Source organism: Phasianus colchicus, chromosome 5, assembly GCF_987193195.1.
Source record: "Phasianus colchicus chromosome 5, bPhaCol1.hap1.1, whole genome shotgun sequence".
Taxonomy (NCBI): Eukaryota; Metazoa; Chordata; class Aves; order Galliformes; family Phasianidae; genus Phasianus; species Phasianus colchicus.
The window spans coordinates 1,105,823-1,127,720 of NC_143440.1; the positions used below are offsets into that span (position 1 = coordinate 1,105,823).

At 43.0% G+C, this 21,898-nt stretch overlaps 1 protein-coding gene across 1 annotated transcript; it reads right to left on the reverse strand.

Annotated features, from left to right (window-relative positions):
• Positions 1-294: 294 nt before the first annotated feature.
• On the reverse strand, positions 295-9,035 carry RCN1 (reticulocalbin 1). Its single transcript, XM_031607319.2, has 6 exons — positions 8,784-9,035; positions 7,225-7,418; positions 5,947-6,125; positions 5,520-5,580; positions 3,089-3,288; positions 295-2,179 (listed from the first exon to the last, which is right to left on the reverse strand). The coding sequence occupies exons 1-6, from the start codon at positions 9,014-9,016 to the stop codon at positions 2,072-2,074; spliced, it is 975 nt and encodes a 324-aa protein (XP_031463179.1). The 5' UTR covers positions 9,017-9,035; the 3' UTR covers positions 295-2,071.
• Positions 9,036-21,898: the final 12,863 nt, after the last annotated feature.

Sequence of the window (21,898 nt, forward strand, 5' to 3'; positions counted from 1 at the left end):
AACAAGAGTTACCAAACAACCTTCCCTTGGGCTCCAGTGAAAACCCTTGGCTTCCTATCCAGTCTGAGCTGCAATTTTAGTAGCAGGAAAGCAGCTTTTTTACTGTGGTCTTTTAAGGTATTGTTTCCTGAAACAGCAGAAGATGATCCAAGTGCTGAGAGAGCACAGCAATTCTGTACTAAAATATAAAGAAAAATATAAAGAAATATAAAGAAAGGGCTGCTAGAAAACAGAAGTTATCAAGATTCAATACAGCAAACCTTTCCAAATCCAAACAATAAACCATACAGATAATTTTTTGTGTGCCAAGATACAATTTTATTGCTTCTCAGGTAACACTGCATTTAGGCATTACTTTGGCATGGAATTACTGGGAGAGCAAAAACTGTTTATGTCTCATGACATCTGTCCTACTCTACGTTAGCAGAAGAGGTAGGGACTTTTAGGAGACCTTGCTGGCAATGCTGTAGGTGCACACTAAAAGCTTAATAATGCTAGCAAAGGCAAGTAATCTCTGCCAGTGTGTGTAATACAGAGCTATCTTCAACTGAAAGTATTTAACCACTGTTCTTACATGACCTTAGCATTCAGAACAGGTTCTAGCAATAGTAAAAATACACACGTGACTTATTTCTAGCTGTTTTAATGAAGCAAAGAAGAAAAAGTTGGTGCCGTACGTCCAGCTGCTGGTTGTAGCTCACCAGCCAGTGCTTCAGGCTGAACTCTTGGCGTGAGAGGCTTCACGTCATCTCTCTCCGCTGGTCTGTATTACTGTTATTGCACCTTCATAGTATCAAAAAGTTATGGTTTTATTGTGCTCGTTTTAAAAATAGCATATTTAAAACCAACCAAACTTATCTGAGTTAGGTATATAAAAATACACACTACTGCTCACATTATACAGTAAAAAAGAAAGCACCTGTGTGGAAAGCTTACCCCTTTCTTTGGAAGGAAAGCTGTCTCCATGTAGTTGCTTCAGTACACATATTTATACGTACATACATACAAACTAGAACTTCAGCCACATGAATCTGTCCCCGTGTGTAGTACAGAAAACAGAAGGCCCAGAGGGGTGATATGTCTCATTCTTTCTCCATCATGGAGCTGCTGCCATTCACACTGTGTGAACAAGAGTATGGCTTGGGTAAAGTGCGAAAAGCGTGAGATAAATTATGCTCCATGTGGCATCATTCCTTCCAGGAAACAGCATAACTAAGAGCCCACAAATAACGTACGTTATTCTGTTGTCAGAAGGAACAGCTGTCAGTCTGAACTCCACAACCCTTGCTGAGGAATGCCAGCATGGGTGTTGGGCTACGTGTGCTGCTTCTGCACTGCAGTGGGGCTTGGAGAGAAGGGCCAATTGCACACGTTGCACTTGTAAAGCTACAACCCATGGGTCTGCTCAGTATCTCCTTCAGCCCAACCTGGAGAGAAAAATGGACAGAAAAATGGACAGAAAGGCTGTGGATCTTGTCAGACCTCTGTATAAGAGGGTAAACTGTAAGAACAGAGAACAGAATGCCTGATCCCTGGAGGCATTCAAGACCAGGCTGGATAGGGCTCTGGGCAGCCTTATCTGTGGGTGGCAATCAGCCCACAGCAGGGAGTTAGAACTAGATGATCTTCAAGGCCCTTCCAACTTAAGTCATTCTATGATTTCAAACACTATTAGAAATGATGACTAAACAACTTAGACTACTGAAAAAACAGGTTTCTTACTAATCGTAGCTGCATTTCACTATGATAAAAATGGGCACTTGAAGAAACGTTATTTTTGAAGATCCTTGGATTTATGTTTTAAGTGCCTTTCCCAGATCTAACGTACTAAGAAACATTACCATTTTTTCCCCAAAACAGAACCGTATATTAGATATAGCATTTAACCTTGTGAATAAAAAAAACCCTATTTCTACATAGTTTCTGAGGTAATAAACTGCCATGTTAAAAATATATGCAAGTCATTCAGTTTTGAGTGTGTCCCTTGTCCATCCTCCCCAAAAAGGGATGGGCATGGTAGATTCAGTAAAATGGAGAAAAGGCCTGTGGCATGCTGCTTGATATACTTATATCATAGTTCATCGTGGTTTCTTGTGAGGTCTTCCCCATAATTAGTAGCTTGACTTCCAACAAACATATTCCAGTTGTCTAAAACCTCCTCTTTTGTTAGTTTTTGATCCTGGTGGAAAGAAAAGAAAATCTCTTTAAGGACATTTTCAAAGCTAAGTAAAAGATACCAGCACAGACTTGCAAAAAGCCAGTCTTAAGATTCAGGAGTCACTGCAGTTGTCACAGTGAGTGAGCTTTTTGACCCCAATGAAGTCCCTCTGGCTTCAGTTCGGTCAAACTGCTAATTGAAACTAACTTGTAATTAATTCACTACTAAACAGTCTGAGTTACCTGGTACATAGTTTTCCATGTGGTTTGTCTTTGCCTTTCTAACAATAAAAATCCTCTGTGTGTTTGGTTCAAGACAGTTGCACTCTGTGTAAGAGTTTGGGTTTTTCAGGCTCCAACTTTGCTGGCATTACACCTTGGATGATCACCATCTGGGACCCCACAACCACTGGTCTCTCATGTTAAATGAAGTGAATGCGTGTCTGATTACAAAAGCTGGAGCTGTTTGACACCTCCTAGGTAGTATCTTTTTTTTTTTTTTTTTTAAATTTTCCTCTTGCAGTCTGAATCAATGTACAAAACCCATTACAATTCTCAGAAGCAAAAAACTTCTACTGTGGCAAAACTTGCAGAAAGTTTTACAAAAACTTTCAGAAAACTTTAAGAAAATAAAGTTTCTTATCTAACCTAACGAAATGAAATGGAATTTCTAATGCTAACAAACCACGTTTCATTCACTTGTGATTCTCACCCTACCAACTGACATTTGCACTCATACATTAAGACAGTAGCATGTCTAGCCTCTAAAACTTTAAACAAAGCGTACTAATAACAAAAATTATTAGGAATCACTTCTTGCTAGCTGACTCTATCTTTAAAAAGAACCAAGCCAACAACAACCAACCAAAAAAAAAAACCAACCCAACCCTTAATATTAGTTTTTCCTAAAATATGTTGGAACTCTACATACCTTATCGACATCTGATTCATAGACTAAATGCCTGGCTTCAGCTAGTGCGTGATCGTAGTCCTGTGGGAGAATCCAGTGCTGAATCTCCTCCTTGTCCATCTTTCCATCCTTGTTCAGGTCACGGAAATCTGAGAACTGCTCACGCTCTGTAGTCACCCAGTCAGGTTCTGGTCCTCCCTCTTCATTTGCAAACATATCAGCTGGAAAGGAAATCAAAGTCTCACTCAAGTCATTCTTAATTTGAAAATTATGCACCAACTAGAGATATTTGCAGTGCCCCTCAGGAAAACTATTGCTAAATAGCAATCAAAACTATTGCTAAATAGCAATCACAGACTTGAGACTGGGCTTAGTCATGTGAGGAAGGGACTTAGCAATTTTATCTTGTCCCTGCCAGCAAATGTCTTCATGGATAAAATCGGACTCCAGCCAGCAGAGTGGTTATGGCAGGCATGTCCAACTCAAAAACAAGATAAAATATCTCACTCTTTTTTTGTCTTTGTTCTTCTTTTTTAATGCTTTAAGGAAAATATATAATAAACACTTTAATTTTTAACATTTTACAAGGGCTGCTCTGAAACTAATGCCTCCTGTTTTACGATGTTGGCTCACGATGTCAGAGACAGATGCTGGTGGTACAGCAGTAGAGGTTGAACCTTCCCACCAATATTCCATTACATGTTGTTGCTATGCATCATGGTAGGAAAACGCCAGAATGGCAGCTGCTATCTATATAAATAGGGTTTGGAGAGTACCAGTGACTACTAAGAGCAAGTACTAGTTTACATCTGTTCTTTTACAGCACAGGCCTTCCAAATCACAATAGCTTCACGAAGCATAAGTGTGTTTGCTTTATCCTTCTGGTCTCTGTGGCCAATCAATTGGCTCCTGCTCATTTGGGGTGCTTATTTCTCAAGCCTTTCATTTTTTCTATTAAAGCTTGCTCTGTAGATAGTACTACTATGACTTGTGCATTTGGTTTTCAAGGATACAGTATGGAAAAGTGCATCCCACAGTGTTGGTCTTAAGGTCATAGGCTCACTGGCATTTATAGATGTAAATGCTGATCTGAAATGTAAGAACAGTCTCCCCTTGCCCCACAGTGGAAGCATATATACTAGGCTGAGGACTCTCTATTGGTAGAACTGTTCAAAATATCCCTGAAATATTCAGTACCTGCTCATGGACAGTGAGAATTTAGTTCTCTGTGCTTAACGTGACTAGAGATATTCTGCTTTGCTGCTTTTACAAAATCTAAAACAAATCTTGTAAAAGTCAAAATAGGAGGCAAGAAGGAAGGAGGGAAGAGGGAGGAATTGCTCCGCAACCTTCAGCAGGTTTTCCCATCAAATTCCTGATCCAGAGACTGCATTTCGTGGGCTTTTTTAATTGTTCCTAATCAAGGAAGTGATTTGGTTGTTTTTACCCCAGCTTGATCAATAACAAAATGTAATTATATCTGAAAAAGGGGTGTAGGAATATTTTAAGCTATTTTCCTCAGCTCATAAAGAAAACTTCAGACAACACATCCACTTTCTTTTTCTGCATTTTTAAAGAGCAAATTATATTGTTTATTTGAAGCATCTGATGTCCTGTCAATTTGATTTTTATCATCCTTGCCAATGTGGGGTGATTGTGACTAGAACATTCTATGCTTTCTATCCTAGAAGACAGAAAAAACAGCATTTGCAATGGTAACAAATGTTGACAATTACCTTATAATTATATGTAGGTAATGTCACTGAATGAACTGAAATTACTGTGGAAATTATGCTGCCCTGTTATTTCAGTCATAAATGAATAGCACTCACATTCTGAGGCTAAATATAATTTACAAGGCAAAGAAACCCCCTGCCATTAATTAACATGTGTATACTGTTCCTGATTATATGAGAAGTGATCTTTATAGCTTTCCTGGTACTACTTTCTTGATTTAAAACCCATCAAAGTGAGTGAAGAGGGTGAGGTTAGCTTTTGGAATCAGCAAAATTATTCAAAAGGGTAAAATGTATTATGTATAGCTGATCTCTAGTCCATTTTGTTTTCGTATATCTCAGCACAAGACAGCAGCTAAATGCACAGAGTGACTTAAGTTTGTGCAAATTAACTGTGACTGATCTGCTGTTAAGTGACAGAGAACACAATTGGAAACATTAAGTAATGCACAGTTATTTTTCACATCACAATTTCTTGAGAACCCTAAATCTCACTTCTATTTCTATACAGTTCGTTCTTAATGCATCGTCTTGTATTTCTATAAGAAACAAAGACTGCTGCAAAAAGTCCTTATAAAAGTAAGTGGGTTTACCTCCTAAATAATGCAGGAGAATATTTAGGAAAAACAGGCGACTTGGAAGCAGAGAAACATTCCTCTTGGTTGCAGCTTTGAGAGAAGATGGACAAATGGACACTTTGTAAGAAACAGACTTACCGATGTACTCATCCTGATCCACAAAGCCATCCTCATTTTTGTCTATGTCTTCTAACGTTTCCTGGAAAATAGTTTTGCACTGAAGTAATCAAGAGAAAACAGAATTCTGGCTATTCCCCTCCTCAAGTCATTCTGCACTCCAGCCCTGACCTGGACATCACGCTTATGTTTTAAGCTAAGTGCAATTACAAGTCAGCATCGAACACTTTGTCTTTGACAGCCTCATGTCAGCATACCTTTTCCTCTATATTGGTACACAGCCATACGAAAATGGTTTCAATTTAAGAGCAGTCTAAGTGCTCTTGTTTAGTCTTCCCTGTACTGAAAGCTCTAAATCTAAAGTAAATTTCAGGAATTTATCCCTTTCTGTTCCCCAGTTGGCCATTAAGCGAAGTAAAAATAGTGTCATTGGTTTTGCACTGCTTACTAAGACAACGATGTTTTTCATGTGCTCAAATTCCTCTGGGTGAAGGAAAGCAGTGAATTCTTCACGAGTGGCAGCTGAGTCTCCATCCAGATCTGCAGTTTTGAATCGCCTTTCATCTCTGGGCAGCATTTTCTTAAAACTGTGTCGATCTGTTGCATCTTGGAATTCTTCTGGATTTTCTGCCAATTAATCAAGACAATCACAAAACTATGTGATAGTGCATTTCACAAGGAACAACAAATTCTCCTGATTTACTGATATATACACTGAATCTAGAAATACAAAAGCTCATTGCTAGAACAGCTGCTGTGTTAAACTGGAATTTCTCTTTCCTAAGGAACTGTAGGGTCAAACTCTTTGATTTTATAGGTGACTTAATAGTGTAAGTCAATGGCCAAGTAAGTCTCCCATTGGAATCCAGGCTTTTCATAGAATCATTGAATGGCCAGGGTTGAAAAGGACCACAGTGATCACCTAGTTTCAAGCCCCCTGCCATGGGCAGGGTTGCCAGCCACTAGGCCAGGCTGCCCAGAGCCACATCCAGCCTGCTTCTGCAGCATCATATATTATATTTGGTAGATGAATTTTTTTAATCTGCCTTCATAAGTTTTGCTTAGGAAGTATTCAGAGCAGATTTCATTTGCAGAAGTTTTTTTTCCTTTTAGGAATCACTATAATGTACACAACTCCTTGGTTCTAAAAAGCAATCAAACCTTCTACTTATGATTGCTTCCTATTGCTCCAGAAACTGCATATATGGTGTTAAGACACTATCTTCTTATTTCCAGTATAAATGCACTTGTGGCCAATTAATATCCATTTGTTGTTCTCTCAGCACTGTTTTATTATATATCTATATCTATATCTATCTATCTATCTATCTATATATATATATGTATCTTTGCTATAGTTTATACCCAGCCAGAATTTTTACCATTTACACTCTCACAAATTTAAGTGAGATTCAATTAACAAACATTCATTAATTGTGTTTTTGAATGTAAGCACCATTTTTAATGTTAAAAAATAATACATTTCTAACTGCAGTCAGGAGACTTCAATCCAGCTTTGTCAGTACACCCAATAAAGCCCTCTACAAAACATTCTGTGTAGTGGTGACCCACGTGGAAACGGCTGCAATAAAGACACAAGCAGTGCTTTCAACCTCTGAGCATCTTTAGGCAATTTCCCAAAGCCCTGTGATACCAAAGTCAGGTTGGCTACAAGGTGCCTCATAACCTCAGCTGTCACTGAGCATATAATCTGATGATGTCTCACCTAGATAATAGCCATAGGTAGCTTGTTTGTACTCTTCCCAGGTGATCTTATTGTCCTTGTTTGTATCATAGTCTTTCCAGACTTTAGCGACGTTTTCATAGATATAGCGTTTCTGTACCCGTTTAATCCAGTTTTTCAGCTCCTCTGTTGTGAGATAGCCATCTTTGTTTTCATCTATTCTATCCACAATCTTCCTGTAAAAAGAGAGCGGTATCCATTAAGGGCGGGCAGAAAAACAAACCGGATGTCAGACCTACCTCATTATCTTTACCTCGTCCTGGTTTGGGGCATTACGCTTTAGTGGAAAAGCTGTCCTGGCTGAAGCTTTATTGCATTTTGAAGATTATCTTACCATTTCTCTAGTCATTATTCAATATTGCTACAAATAACCGAAGTGGAACCTGGAGTCTCAAAGCTACTAGATTGTCTAGATTCTGACTTTGGGGGACCTGCTCACAGGCCGCAGGGAGAGTTATAATGGACTTAGAATAGGAAAACAACTACAATACAAGCACGTATCAGATGCTTAGCAGAGGCCACAAGGACAAAAGCGTTGGGTTTTGTGGACCCCTGCAGTTCCTTCTGTGGCTTTCCAGCAGATCAATGCTAGGCTGGGGTGAGTCCTGTGAACATTCACCGTTTGCACGTGGTTCACACCCACAGCTGAAAAAATGAAGGCCTAATTTAAGTAACCCACACCCTTGTTTAGTGACACACTTCATGTAAGTCACAAACGTGTATGCTGAGATGATTTCTTTTGCTTGCTTTTCAAACAATCTCGATTAAACTGGTCATTTGTGCTCCGTGCTTCCTGAGATGCAGGTCCATGCTGACAGCTTGCACAAGGAGCAGGAGGCCACGCTGAGCCAATGGCACCATTATGTGGCATCAGACAGACACACCGTGCTTCAGTACCGCTCCCTGTGGAAGGGCACAGCTCATCTTAGTGAGAACATACAGATGTTTTCACAGAATCACAGAATTGCCAGGGTTGGAAGGGACCTCAAGGATCATGAATCTCCAACCCCTTGCCACACACAGGGACACCAACCTTCATATTTCACAGCAGCCCAGGCTGCCCAGGGCCCCATCCAGCCTGGCCTTGAACAGCTGCAGGGATGGATGAGCATCCACAGCCTCTCTGGGCAGCTGTTCCAGCACCTCACCGCTCTCATAGCAAAGAACTTGACTATTTTTTCCGACTATTCTCTGCTTAGTGATTGCAAAGATCTTTCTGTAACTACTGTGAAGCTTAGTTCTAATTAGCAGTGTGCCTTCTCACAGAAGGACAGAGAAGCAGTAAATTAAAGCAGCTGATGCACGGAAGTAAGAACAAGACCGAGCAAAGTTGTCCCGAGCAGAGAAGTTGCGGGGAGCTGGTTTAACGGCCTGGGAAACAGAAGGAATTGTGACGAAGGCAAGAGAAGAAATGGGTTCAGCCTGATTCACGGAACGGCAGAGCTAAGGGAGAGAAGGGATACAGAAGTGAGGCAGCCGGTCACGCCGCAGCCCCGCAGCCCCCCGCTGCCCTGCCCCAATTCCGCCGCCCGTCCGCTCACCCCAGCCGCTCCTGACTCTCCTCCGGGCTGAGCTGGTCGAAGCTCCGCGCCTCCTCCTTGCCCAGGAAGGCCTCGTGGTCGTACTGGAATCCCGGCGCGTCCTCGTGCTGCTGCGCCGCTCCGGGCCGCGCCCGCTCCTGCCACGCCGTCGGCTTGCCCAGCCCGCCCGGCAGCGCTAACAGCGCCAGCAGCAGCAGCACCGCCGCCGGGCAGCGCCCCACCCCGCCGCCCATACCCCGCCGGCCGCCCTCCGTCCCGCCGCCAGCACCGCGCCGCGGCCCGCCGCCGCTCATCGCGCCCGGCCCCGCTCCTCCCCCGCCGTTCCGCCGCTCGCGATTGGGCGGCGGCCGCCCGCCAGCGCGTCCCGGCCCGGCGGCGCCACGTCTGCAGGGCGGTGCGGGCGGAGCGGCGGGGCTCGGGGCGGTCCGGCGGTGATTCGGCCTCCGGTCCTGCCGCGCTCGGCTGTTTCTCCTCGGCTCCTTGCCCACCTGTGCCTGCCTGACAGCTGCAGCGGGCTCACCGAAGTTTGTCCGTGCTTTTACACCTGGGGAGCGATCAGTGATTGCCTTTTTTCCTGCTTTAAGGCGAAAGGTTCACCGAGGGAACTCGGGGAAACAAATTAGAGAAGTCACAGCGCGTTCTCAGCTTGCTCTCTTGACAGAGGAACGAGTCGGCACGAAGCAGCAGCTCGCTTAAATGTTAAAGCTCCTCTGTTTTCTGTTTCTCGGTCTGTACAGTCTGGCCATCCCATGTGTTAGGCTTATGGGTCCTGCTGTCATCCCTACGCTGGTTTAGAAAGGACAAAAATAGGATAATTTGCTATTTGAGACGAGCAACAGTAGGTAAGCAAACAAGCATAGCTATGTCATGTAACACCAAATTAATGCCCCAACAATATGTAGGAGAAGAAACAAGGTTGCCAGCGCCGTCCTAAAGGATGTTAATCACACATCCCTGTAACAGAAAGAAACTTGGGATCCTGAAAACTGCTCAGCATTAAAAAAAATAAATAAATAAATTGCTTTTTCCTTAAATTACAGTTGAGTTGGCTCAGGATTGTACAAGCAGAGGTTTTGCATTGGAGTAACTGACATTTGGGTTTATAAAGCCAGCGCGATGCAACACGTGTATTGTTTTACAGGTAGTGCAAGGAAAACAAATAGTTGTCATTAACATCTTCTGGAATTTCAGACTTGCGCAATGATTCGGATGTGGCTCCCCTTTCCAATCTTCCAGCAGTTCTCTGCACTGATTTCTTACCTTCTTGATCCACGTGGTGCTAGTCAAGAGGTAAGCCACTGCATGGGTAGCAGGTCTGTCTTGCTGCTTGCTCATCAGTGATGCTGTAGCTTGTGGTCTGATCTTAGCAGAGCAATGAGAAGTTACTTGAGGGAGGGGGGAAATGACTGTGTACGTTCTGATTGTCAGAACAATTTGGAGCTACTTCTGTGAGAAGCGCTGCAGCAGCTCAGCGCGGAATGGGCTGAGTGTGTTTGTGGTCATTCATCTGAAAGCCTCCAGACATTGGGAAGCTTTGCCTCAGGGATTTACGTTCTGTCCATTGGACCATTTTAATTTTACCCTGTATGTGGACTCAAGTCTGAGCCTTGATATGCCATAATCTTATGAAAGACAGGAATTCATGAACGTTCTGATCCTTCTCAGACTTGTTTTGGGACCATTGGAAGTTACAAAGAAAACCTGACTGATCCAGAGTGACTTTTTGTGGAAAATGAAAGACGTGATTACTGCCCTTGGAGGGCTGCAGCCTTGGTTTTTAATGCTGAGAACAGATAGAGCAGACAGGGCTTTATGTTCAGTCAAAGCAGTGGTTGATCCTCTCAGCCTCGGTGTTCCCAGATGTTTGTACCGCTCAGTTTAACTTTGATTTTGCTGTAGGGCTGTCGTGGCATCATCAAACACCTGAAACTCTCACTCCTCTCTGAAAAGTTGTTCCTTCTATTAACTGTACACAAATCAGAGAATGGTGGAAGCTTTCTTCTGCAGTCTTAAGTCGTAACACTTTTTTTTTTTCTGAGTAATTTTCCCTGGGATACTGGTATTTTCTGTTTTAAAAGTGTCACTATGAGCATCTCAGCTCAGAGAAACTGACCACTACTGAATGATCAACATTAATTATGGTTAGAGTTTAAGGGGCTATTTTTGTGGTCCACGCTTCTTTCAGTCACGTGGCTGAGCTTTCTACACACCGGGTTTCTTTGAATACAAGGTCTGCAACACTGAAAATGTGTTTTTAGCAATTTATTTATGCAGCAGCAGCAGGCATGCTGGGTAGTTTATAAGCTTTTAATGAAACACTGGCAGATATTAGGGTTTTATGGGCTGGAAAACAGTGCAAATCAAAGAGCTTTGCTTGCTGTTTATAACGTTTTTCCCCTGAATCTAACAATATTTATCTCACTTTTTCCATCTTACATTTCACTCTTCACATATTTACTTTCGCTGATGTATTCACTTTCAACAAACTGTTGAATTGTACCCCAAGCTACAATATGCTTGTCCTATGGCTCCATTTACCCAGACCACAACAAAAATGACTTGTTCTATATCTTCAGTCTGCATTTGCCCTGATAAGGGTATGCTGACATCTTTGGTCAGTATTTCTGGGCATCGCTAGTAGTGCCTTTCCTCAGGCCATGCGATGAGCCCAAGGGCATGCCATGTTTTCTGTCTGCCTGCTGGCTAATACCTGTTCCTATGCTTTCAGTAGCAATCCTCTTCTCAAAGCACATCATCTCTCCATATCGTTTTTGATTCTTGCCTTGTCATTATACTTGATGGCATCAGAATGTAGCTTTCAAAGAAAAGACCACTGTATATTCTTACTGACATTTGAAGTCTGCACTAAAACTAGAATCCAACTCAGGCCTAAAGACTGATAGAAGTAAGAGCGATGGAGTACCTAACAGCTCATAGAGTGCAAATACATCTTCAGTTAAAGAGCCAGTCTCCAAAACTGCTTTAAATCTTCTACCTGATCTAATTTTTTGTGACCTGTGTAGCTCCGTTAGCCATCATGCAAAGACTCTCATCCTGGCTGATTCCCAGAGCTGATACCTTTTACTTCTGCCCTTGCAAAATCAGTTTATTTCCTGCTCATACGTGGTGCCTGATGGAGCCTGGCCCCATTTACTTGGAGATCCCAAAGTAAATATGTCGAAGTTCTGAAGCACTTAGTGGTTTTCTTGTCATCCGATCAAATACATCTCAGCGTCCTGTTGGCTGTGGTTGACAGTCCCCTGAGGCAACCTGAAGAAATGAGACAGTGGATTTAACTCAGCAATCCAGGCATTCATGGTGGCACTTTGTTATTAGGGGATGATGGCGTGCTGGGGCTGGAATCTGGAACACAAATAAGCTTAACTTGCTGTGGGTGAGTGCAGAGGAGCCATTGTCAGGGCTGGGGTGGCAGGATGCCCATTGAGAGCTGTGAGAGGCTAGATCCAGGAGCAGAGACTATTTCAGCTCTGAAAAGTTTAACCTGTAGCTCAGTTAGAGAGCATGGTGATTTTTGATGACAATTCTGCTAATATTAATAGGAGGTAAAGATAAATATCTGGGAGAAACGTGCTTTTTCTAAGGTAAGCAAAAGAACAACTCGTTTTTCTGAGAAGCTAGAAAATGAAAATACAATATATATATTTTTTTCCTCAACTCTACCGCTCCCTGTAAATTCGTAGTAACTAAATTATAGTATTCCTCTGTACACAGAACGTGTGATTGGTTCGGATAGATGCGAGCCAACGATGTATGTCACCTCACATTAAATTAGAGAAATTTATTTTGTGTTTTACAGATCCGTGCTTTACATTTAGCCTAATGTGCTCTGCGTGAACTCCGATCGCAGCAGCAGAACTGTTTTTTAAAACTTTTTACTTTCCAAAGGCCACAGAACGCACTCATCGATGCTGCTGAAAATTTGCCACTGACAGCAGTGCTGCATTTTACTGGCAATGTAATTGCAGCAGTATTTCAGAATGGGCTGATACCTGGTTTATTTTGAGTGATCTAGAATTAGATGACATCTACCCAAAATGACCATGGAATGCCACGATGCTGACAACCTCGTTTGTTCTGTGTGATATCCGACTTCTGTTGTCCTCTACCGGTCTCATCAAATTGCACTGTAAACTCTTCAGGCAAGGATTTTCTAGTATTTCTACTGATTAATTTCTGGTTACTGGTGCTGTTACTATTGCTGCTTCTAGTTACCATTTCTACTATTTTTATGAGTTCTGTTGGTTTTCTACTGAGTCTGTGCCGTGTCCACCTCACTTAGGGATAGTCTGAGCTGTGCCTCGGGGCACTGTTGCCAATAAGCATGCTTAACAATCATTTTAGACCATTTGGGAGAAGTCTTAAACTTTTTCCTCTCATCAGGAATCATTGTGATTAGCGTTTTTTTTTTGTTTTTTTTTTTCAAACATTTACATTTTCAAGAGTATAAAAAAACCCTTTGCTTCTGACAGCAGGAATCTGTGCGCCGTATGTGCAATTTGCCCTGGTAATTACTTATGTATGGTGATAACCATAGCAACATCCCAGGTAGATAATGTCATGCAAATTACTGCAGCTCCAGGGATGGAAGATGTTAATATAAGTAGTGCTCACACCCCTGGTCTTCAACATTTTGCAGTGACTCTCCCTCCCCTTCCCCCATATATGTTGTTTTTAAATTTCCTTTTCTCTCCCTGTGATCGGGGAGGGAAAGAAACCCTCTTGCTATTTTTCCCATTGGTATTCACACAGAGGAAGGGGGAAGGTGGTCCTTCCGTGTTTCTGTCATGAATAATTTTGTATGCGGGGTGGAAATTCCACAGAGTATGTAGGGCATAAAAGTCTAGGGACTTGGATTCACTGCAGGACCGTGCTGTGCTTCAACCCAAGTTCCTGCATTTGCAAACGTGGAGTGTGAGCGTGTGGGGGTGGAATTGTATCCACAGATGTTCAGACGGAGGTGTAAACCTCCTCAAATCATTTACAGAGGAGGTGGGAGAGCAGCTTTGTTTTTCAGAGCAGACACGCTGTGGCTGAATACTTATCAGGGGCAGTGCATTGTCACTGCGATGAAGAAATAGCAGTGAGGAAGCTGGTGACAGTTATCCCTTGTTTGGTTATAGGCAAGAGAAAAACCTATGTATGTGCTAATCTGCATAGACACCAATCCTTTTGTTACCATAGAGGCAGCTAGAGTCTCTTGTTAAAAACATCTTTTAAAAAGAAAGCAAGGATTGGTTTTGGTTTTTTTTGGAGAGGAGTGAAGTTGGTGATGAATTTTTGGTTCTGTGTTTAAATAGCAGGAACGTGAGTGCTGGTCCTCCAATCCATGCTGAAGTTACTGATTTGGGAATTCTTAACTGCAGCAGCCATTAGAAGAGGGAGCACCTCTTAAAGAGAGTGGAGATTTGCAAGAGTTGGAAGGGCTGTGCAAGGCAGCTGGAGTCTGTAGTCAGGGCCTTGTTTGAAAGAAAAACATTCTCAAAGCAAACTGAGCTATGCATTGGGCCAGCACTGAGTTGTCTTCATCATAAAATCATAACCTCTCTCAAAGAGAAGCATGTGGAGGAGTGGAAACAAAATTATTGAAGTGACTGAGCAACTTCAGTTTGATGCTAGAGGCAGCAGATGTGCAGAGTGTTAACTGGAGGTGCCACACACCCCTATGTGTATCCCCTGATATCTGTACAGAGTCGTTAGCCACTCATACGGGTCTGCCTACAAATCTAGATTGTACAGTTTAATCCCTTTCGCTCTTACTTCTCTGTGAATCAGCAATTCAATACTTTGCCTATTGGTAGCACTGATGGCACTGTTCAGCTGTGCCAGCCTGCCAAGAACAGCTAGTGATGACAGTGGAAGCCAAAAGGTCTCCATGTTGAGGTAATGCAGTTAACTGTTAAACTTCACAACCATGCTTTGGGCTACAGCAATCCCTGACCTTCATTGGAGTTGTGGGGTTTTTTTTGGTTGGTTGGTTGTTGTTTTTGTTTTTTTGGTTGTTTTGTTTTTTTTTTCAATCTGCTAGGATGCCTACCTAAGGAAAACAAGCTGTTCTACCAGAAAGAAATATGTAAATTCAGACTTTGCATCACCTGCCAAAAATTATTGAGCCTCGTTGTATTGCTGAAGTTTTTGCCTGTCTTTGCTTAACATGGACATTTCTTTGTTGTTTCTGTATTCAGCATGTGATTATGTGAGGATGGGCTCTCCTTAAGCTCCGTAACACATTGAAGTATTTGCCTTGGAATTGTAGGGTTAGCCAAACCGATCTTCTGGAAGAAGATTTACCTAAGTTAACACCACATGTGGGATTAATATTGGGTTTAATGATTCTGGTTCCCTGCTCTAGCAATGCTTTTGCTTTCCTCGCTGTGCTAGGTGGGCTCTTCATTCGTATTTCCTTCCAGCTAATATAACTGAAGGAAACTGCTGGTGTGCAATATTAGCCAACTGTTCAGTTTGTACGTTACAACTGGATGTATTTTATCAGAAGGCAAAGGAAATAATAACATCAAAATCACGTGTCAAAAAAGCCCGTGTGCCAATAAATAATATTTGATGCACGTGACTTTATTTACTGCCTCTTCTCCTCACTTTTTCCGCCTCGCCAGTTGCTCACCTTTGCTAGTTTATGACATGATGTTTGAGGAAACACTGCATTATCACATGCAGCAGACATCAAGGGAGAGAAATTGGCTTGTCATTAATAGTAATTGTAAAACCAACCCTTCAATAAAGCCCGCTTTTGGCTACAACCTGTCTTTCCTGGGAGCAGAAGTGGAACAAAATCCACAGCTCTCATCTGGTGAACATATTTAACCCAGGGTTAAAATCTTCATGCGCAAAAGTCGTGTGAGATGAGGCTCATCACAGGACTGAGAGGTGCATCCAGGCTGCAGCAGGAGAGCAGGAGGACTATAGATATCCTGAGGAATGGGAAAACTCAGCTTTCTTTTCTAGCTGTGTCTTAGGGTATCATCAAATGGCAAGCTTCTGGTGAAGACTCACCATTTTGTATCTGTTGTGCCAGGGGAGAGGTGTCATCAGGGAGCCTTGATAACTGTTCACCTCCTGAAATTTCAGTGAGTTCCTCCATTACTCCCGTAGGGGTTTGTGAAAGGCTGGGGCAGCTCCAATCAGCTGTTATGGTGTGGCACACATTCCAGAGGCTGCCTCCCTCCTCACAGTTGGTGTTTTCCACCTCTTAGCCTTCAGATGTAGCCATGTTTTCCCTGCTTGGAAAATGTTCTTGTTTTGATGAATACTAGGACCTGAAGGACGGATTGAAGTTCTACAGCAAGCAACTCTTTCAAATGTGGCAAAGAGCTATAGCATAGGTGATGCAGGCTCCCACCTCCGTGCTTTGTGATGTAAGTGGGAAGAAATGTGAATACCCAGCCCTGAGTAGGCAGCCTGGCCTTCTGGGAGAAGCAAAATGGGGCTGACTTGGAAATCAGAGGGAAGGCTGCCTCCAGGCATAGACTTTTCATTGCAATACAGCACAGTTAAGCCACATTGAAACAGAGAAACACCAATGCAATGTGCGTCGGTCCACTGAAATCAGCTGAAATCATTTTAGTAACTTTAGTGAGCTGGTTTGAAGTGTTAATAGTGCACAGACTGTGTGCACATAGGACCAGAAGAGCAGTGTGCTATAAGCAGTATGATATATTTTTTTTCTTTTTGGGGTCTAATTTTTATTTAGGTTCATCACATGAAACATAAACTGCATGCAACCTTAAATGCAGCCATAGTGTGCATTACTGTGACAGTGGGGAAGTTGTGTTCTTTTGACATGACAGATGAAACAGAAACAGGCATCTTGAATGAGGCGTCCTCAGTAGAACATTCAAAATCTTTATTTTTCCTAATTCTAACAGGTCTGTTAAGGATACCAAACGTCATTATACTACAAGATGCTCACAAAGAACAACACATCAACTGATGGCTGTTGGAAGTTTAATATTAAAACCGAATGCATGGCAACTGCAGTTTTGAACGTGCATAAATAGAGCTCATGTGAGAGGTTAATTGCCCAAATATATCAATTAAAGGAAGTATACAGTTCCAAGTATTGTTTTGTTGTATAGCCACCAAGGTCACAGCATGCAAGTTTGTAACTGATCACAAGTATAGTGCCAAAACTTCTATGGGAGAACACACTAACTAGTGCCAGTGAACAGGAGGTTACTTGGTAAACTGAGTTATGAGCTGAAACTAGCTATTGTACACAGTTGTAAATGTCAGTGAACCAGACAAGTTAATTCTTTGCCTGTGAAGTAATGTTGGAATGCATATTATATGCATTTTATGTTTAAATATAAATATGGGGTTACCTTTTAGGCTGTGAAATGGAATCATATACGCAACAAACGTTGCATCTAGGGCCTTCTATATGTGAAAACTGTTGTGTCAAATATGGTTAGTTTAGTAGGGTTGATGGGCTTTATTCAAGGCTCCTAGAATTTATCTGCCAAGCATAAATAATGATTTAACAACTAATAGGGCAAGGCCAGAAATATAATAGCTTTTATGTTGAAATTAACATCAAGTGATCTGTAGACATCTGCTAAGCAAGCCAAATGTGGTCTGTGTGCTGCATGCTTTGCCTCACTGCCTCAAAATAACAAGCAAAGCTTATATTTGGAGGGGCACTTTTCCTTGTTAAAATAAAAAAAAAAAAAAAAAAAAAGCTCTGATAGAAAATCACTTGCACAGTTAGGTTCAAGTGTGTGACGAACATTAAATAGCCCTATAAATTTAAATAATGCTCGATGCTGAGATTTCAGCCTTACAAATGCTTTTGGTTTCTGATGTGTGCGTAGTGTGGTTCAGAAGGGAATTAAAGTCATTTTTCATTAGGAAAAAAAAGGGCAAAGTATCAGCCAGGATATTCCAGCCTTTTGCAAATGCAGCTTTCTGGGGTCCAGTCAGTGTGAGAGCCTGAGCATCAGTGAATTTGTTTCTTCAAAAGGACCAGAGGGCTGAAGGAGCTGTAAGAACCACAGCACAGGGAAAGCCTGAAAAAGCTCCAAGTAGCAAAAATCTCTTCAAAGGAGACATTCGCTGTTGCCTTGTAGAGATCTGCATTGTGTGTGTGTCAGTGTTTGACTTCTATGGGTGCCAGAACTGAAACTGTACTTCCTTTGCTTGAGAGCACCGCTGTTGGCATGGTTTGCTTGCTTTGCTGGCTGTTGCAGTTCATCTGCTTTCAGGACCATCCATTCGATCTTTGGCATCATCTCTAGGGGTCTCAGCCTTTCCTCTGTTTTAGAAGCATTAGAAGGAGGGTGAATTGCTGACAAGGGAACATAATCTTTGTGAGGCAAAGTCTAAAGATGTCGGTAAGCTGAAAGGTTTGCCCTGGCAATTCACCATGTACTATGCAAAACTGAATGAGAAACTCATATTCATTGTGCTTGTGTATGCTGCAGTTCTTTATGCCCATATTTAGATCTAGTAACACAGTAAGATTAAGCCAACTTGACTTTCTTGAATGAACAAAGCAGAGCCTCTACTGCAAATCCCAGAAATGTGTACTGCCACCAGCATCGTGAATAACACAGACCTGAGATCCTGTGCAGTTTGGCAGTGGTACAGAAGACGCTGTTCTGAACAAGCTGGATTCCCTTTGGTACAGGAGGCTTGGCACCAACCTCACTGTGAGCTGGCTCAGGCTCCTATGGGGGCAGCGAAGGCTGGGCTCTGTGCTGGACTTGGTGTCTCTGCCCCAGCCTTCCTCCTGAACGCTGGAGCGTGGCCTCAGGCTGCTCTGGTTTGCACTGCCAGCAGTCCTGGGGATACCTCTGCCAGCTGGGTTAGCCTGAACACACAGTGCTCTAGCCAAAGTCAACTTCTCCCTGTGAGGGCAACCGCAGCAAGGAAAGGTCCAGATGCTGGCTATGCCAGTTCTCAAAACAGAGCTCACCCTTCCCAGCAGGGATTTCCCCAGCAGATAAGTGGCAGCAACTCTGAAGGACAGAGGTAGAGGAACAGGACAGTGTCTGGAGGAAGAGAGCTGCTGCATTGGCAAATTCCAGAGTTCTTCACAAGAGACCAAATTTTGACCGTGACGTTTTTCTCTTCTGCTTCAAGCTATGCATGAAGAGATGGAAGAAATGCCCTTTGCAAAACGCCTCTTCTGGGATTTCTGTAATGGAGCAGTGCCCAAGGGAGTTAGGAATGGTACATAATTCTGTGAAAGAGGGTCCTTGCAGTCCTGCACAGCCAGAGAACAGTATACAGGCTGGATGGAGAGAGTGGCCCATGAGTTCTGTCGTTTGGCTTTGCAGCCTTGACTGCTGCAGTGATTAAGCTGTTATTTGAGGTGGTATAATTGAGCTCCTTTGTGGGCATTCATCTGATAGGAGTGAGGGAGTTGCTCTGTGCCACTGATCCTTGACTTTCTGTGACTTGCAGATTTCAAATCACAACATGTAAGAGCACCTGGGCTGTGCTGAGGGTGCAAATAGCCCAACCAGCTGCACTACATGATTAGGTGACTGCTTTTAGTACAAAACACCTGGCAAACCAGTCGTTTCTGCCACAAACCAGTGGTTCACACCTTCTGGTGTGGTACCTTATTGCATTTTAGTATTCTGCATCAGAGGAATTTCCACGCAGTCACTGCTTTGTCTTCCATGAAAAACAAAAACCCTCTACAAGTAGATGCAAAAAGTCCACTAACGATTTCATGTTGTTAATATTTAAGTCATTTGTTTTTAGGCTGCCTGTTAATAACTGCATTTAAGAGCGTGCCCTTCTTTCCAAAGAAGCAGGCATCTATTTGGAATGATGCCTTTTGGAAAAATATCGGCTCATTCAGTATTGTTGTGTCTCAGAAGATTTCAGATTCTGCTGCCGAGAAAAGTACAAATTGAGACTAAGCCTGCTGAAGAAATTGGTCTGAACAGTGTAAAACTGGTTTTGGGGCAGAATCAGACCATTTGATTTCAAAGGACTTCAGCCCTAGTGTAGTACTGGTCAGTGAGAAACAAGCATGTACTGGGAGGGAGGCATGTTTGTTGTAACACTGGGAAGTTTGCCTTCTAGGATGCCTCTCTGAGTGTGAGCCACCACAGGCACTTTGCTTTTGCTTGCTGAGAGTCTTCCTCTGAGACCCCAGGGCTAAGCTGAGCTAGCAGACAGGTTGTAAGCCAGTGTTCCAGCCGTGCAAGTATGCCTGAGGTGTGGGTTTGGAGTGCTGGCAGTATTGCCAACTCAGCAAATATAAACATGTCCATGGTGTGGTGGTGACTAGCCAGGGGGGTGCATGCAGATCTGAGGCTCTGCCTCCAGGACTTACCATCATTCATTCAGGCAGCAGCTTCTTCCTTTTGGCCAGACAGAGTGCCTCTGCTGGAGCCAGGTGTTTTACAAGGAGTACAAAACTTGGATAAAGAACAGTGCTTTCTTTTGCCTGCTTTACTTCTGAAGGTGAGTCCAACTGTTTGTTTCTTCCTTTGACTGTCCCATGTGCCATTTCTTCCATCTGGGTGGGAAACCCTGCCCTCTCTCAGCCCAGAAAACTGTGGTCATCAGGTAGCTGTGCATGGTCCTATACACAAGAGCGTCACAGAAGTGATGGAAATGTAGTACCACTCCATGGAAAAACAGTCAGGAGAGTCCTTAACTTTCCAACATGCCCCCGTACTGCTCCTGTTCCCCTTACCCTTTGCTGTCCTGCTGTGTCTGGCTGACAGGGAGCATGGGCCTTGCACTGCGCATTTGTTAGAAAGCAGCTTTATCTACCTCAGCAGTGTCTGAGATGTGGCCACGGCCCCAAGCTTGTTTTAACATCTTTTGGTTCTGCATGCTGCTCTTCAAAGAGCGGAATTATTATGTTCACTAGAAAAAATTACCTGTCTTTTGTGCTTCTGCCTCTCACTGTGATCAGGGACTCTCTTTTGATTGGAGACTGTCTTTATCTCCACAGGTCTACGCAGCAAAATGAAGGTGTGATTGTAGCATGTTGGCCAGTCTTAATCTAACTGGCAGAGGTAATAGTAGCAGTGAGGATGGCCCAGCACTGGCTATCAACCAACATATTAAGTTTTCACAGACCGTGTGTATATCTCAAGGTATTTTGGCACTGCAGCAACTGATGCTCGTGGGGGTACCTGAGATGGCTGTTCACTGTTGTGCAGTGAGCCTGTTGTTAATTAGCAGCAAGCGAGTTAACTGCTGCAGCATTTATTCTGCTTCTTGTGTGAGTTTTGCAGATTGTCCTGAGTTCCAAGCTGCAGTGATGGGATGTACCTGTTCTAGCTAAAGGTAAACAGTGACATTAGTATAAATATCCATCCAGACACATCCTCAGCACGTGAGGAATCAGTGCCAAGAAATGAGGGGAAATAAGAGAGGACTGGCTCCTGCGTAGAGCAACTTTATGGCTGACAAATGGAAGGTTAGGGGTAAGGTGTTGCTCCCATTCCAGTGCTGGAAATATGAGCCCGTGCCAGAAAAAAAAATGACCCCTTCCAGCATGACTGAAGAAGAAAGCACTGACTGAGGCCGTGTCATACTGCAGAACGTGCTGCTGACTTACAAGTGGTAGAAATAGAGCATGAAAGCTGGGCCTCAAACCCCAAACCGTTATATATGGATGTTACCTGCCACAGGCTGATCCCTGGAGCTCTCGTGTTTTACCCTGTGGCATGGCTTATGTAAGCTGTCATACTAATAAAGGTCCACAGAGTTGAACTGAACATCTGAGAGAACATAGGTGGCTCTGCAGCTCCAGTCAGTACTTCTCACAAACCGTGTCAGCTTGGTGCAGCCCAGAACTTGTATCTGTCATCCTTGCAGGAACTTTTAGGATGCTAAACCCACTACCACCTTCCTGTACCCATTCTCTGTCCTGGAAAAAGACTCTGCTTCCCATTCAGTCCAGCAGAACAGGATCTTTGGACTTGAAAATAACCTGCCTTTTGGCAAACACAGCCTTCCTTCTTCTTGCATCCTCTTCACAGGACCACTTCTACATGCTATTAACTGTGATGAAGTAATGCGAACAAACTGCGTGTGCAGGTGACCCTTGTGTCATAAATAGCTAGCTTTGATGCGTGTGCTCTAAGTGAGAGGTAGTACAGATC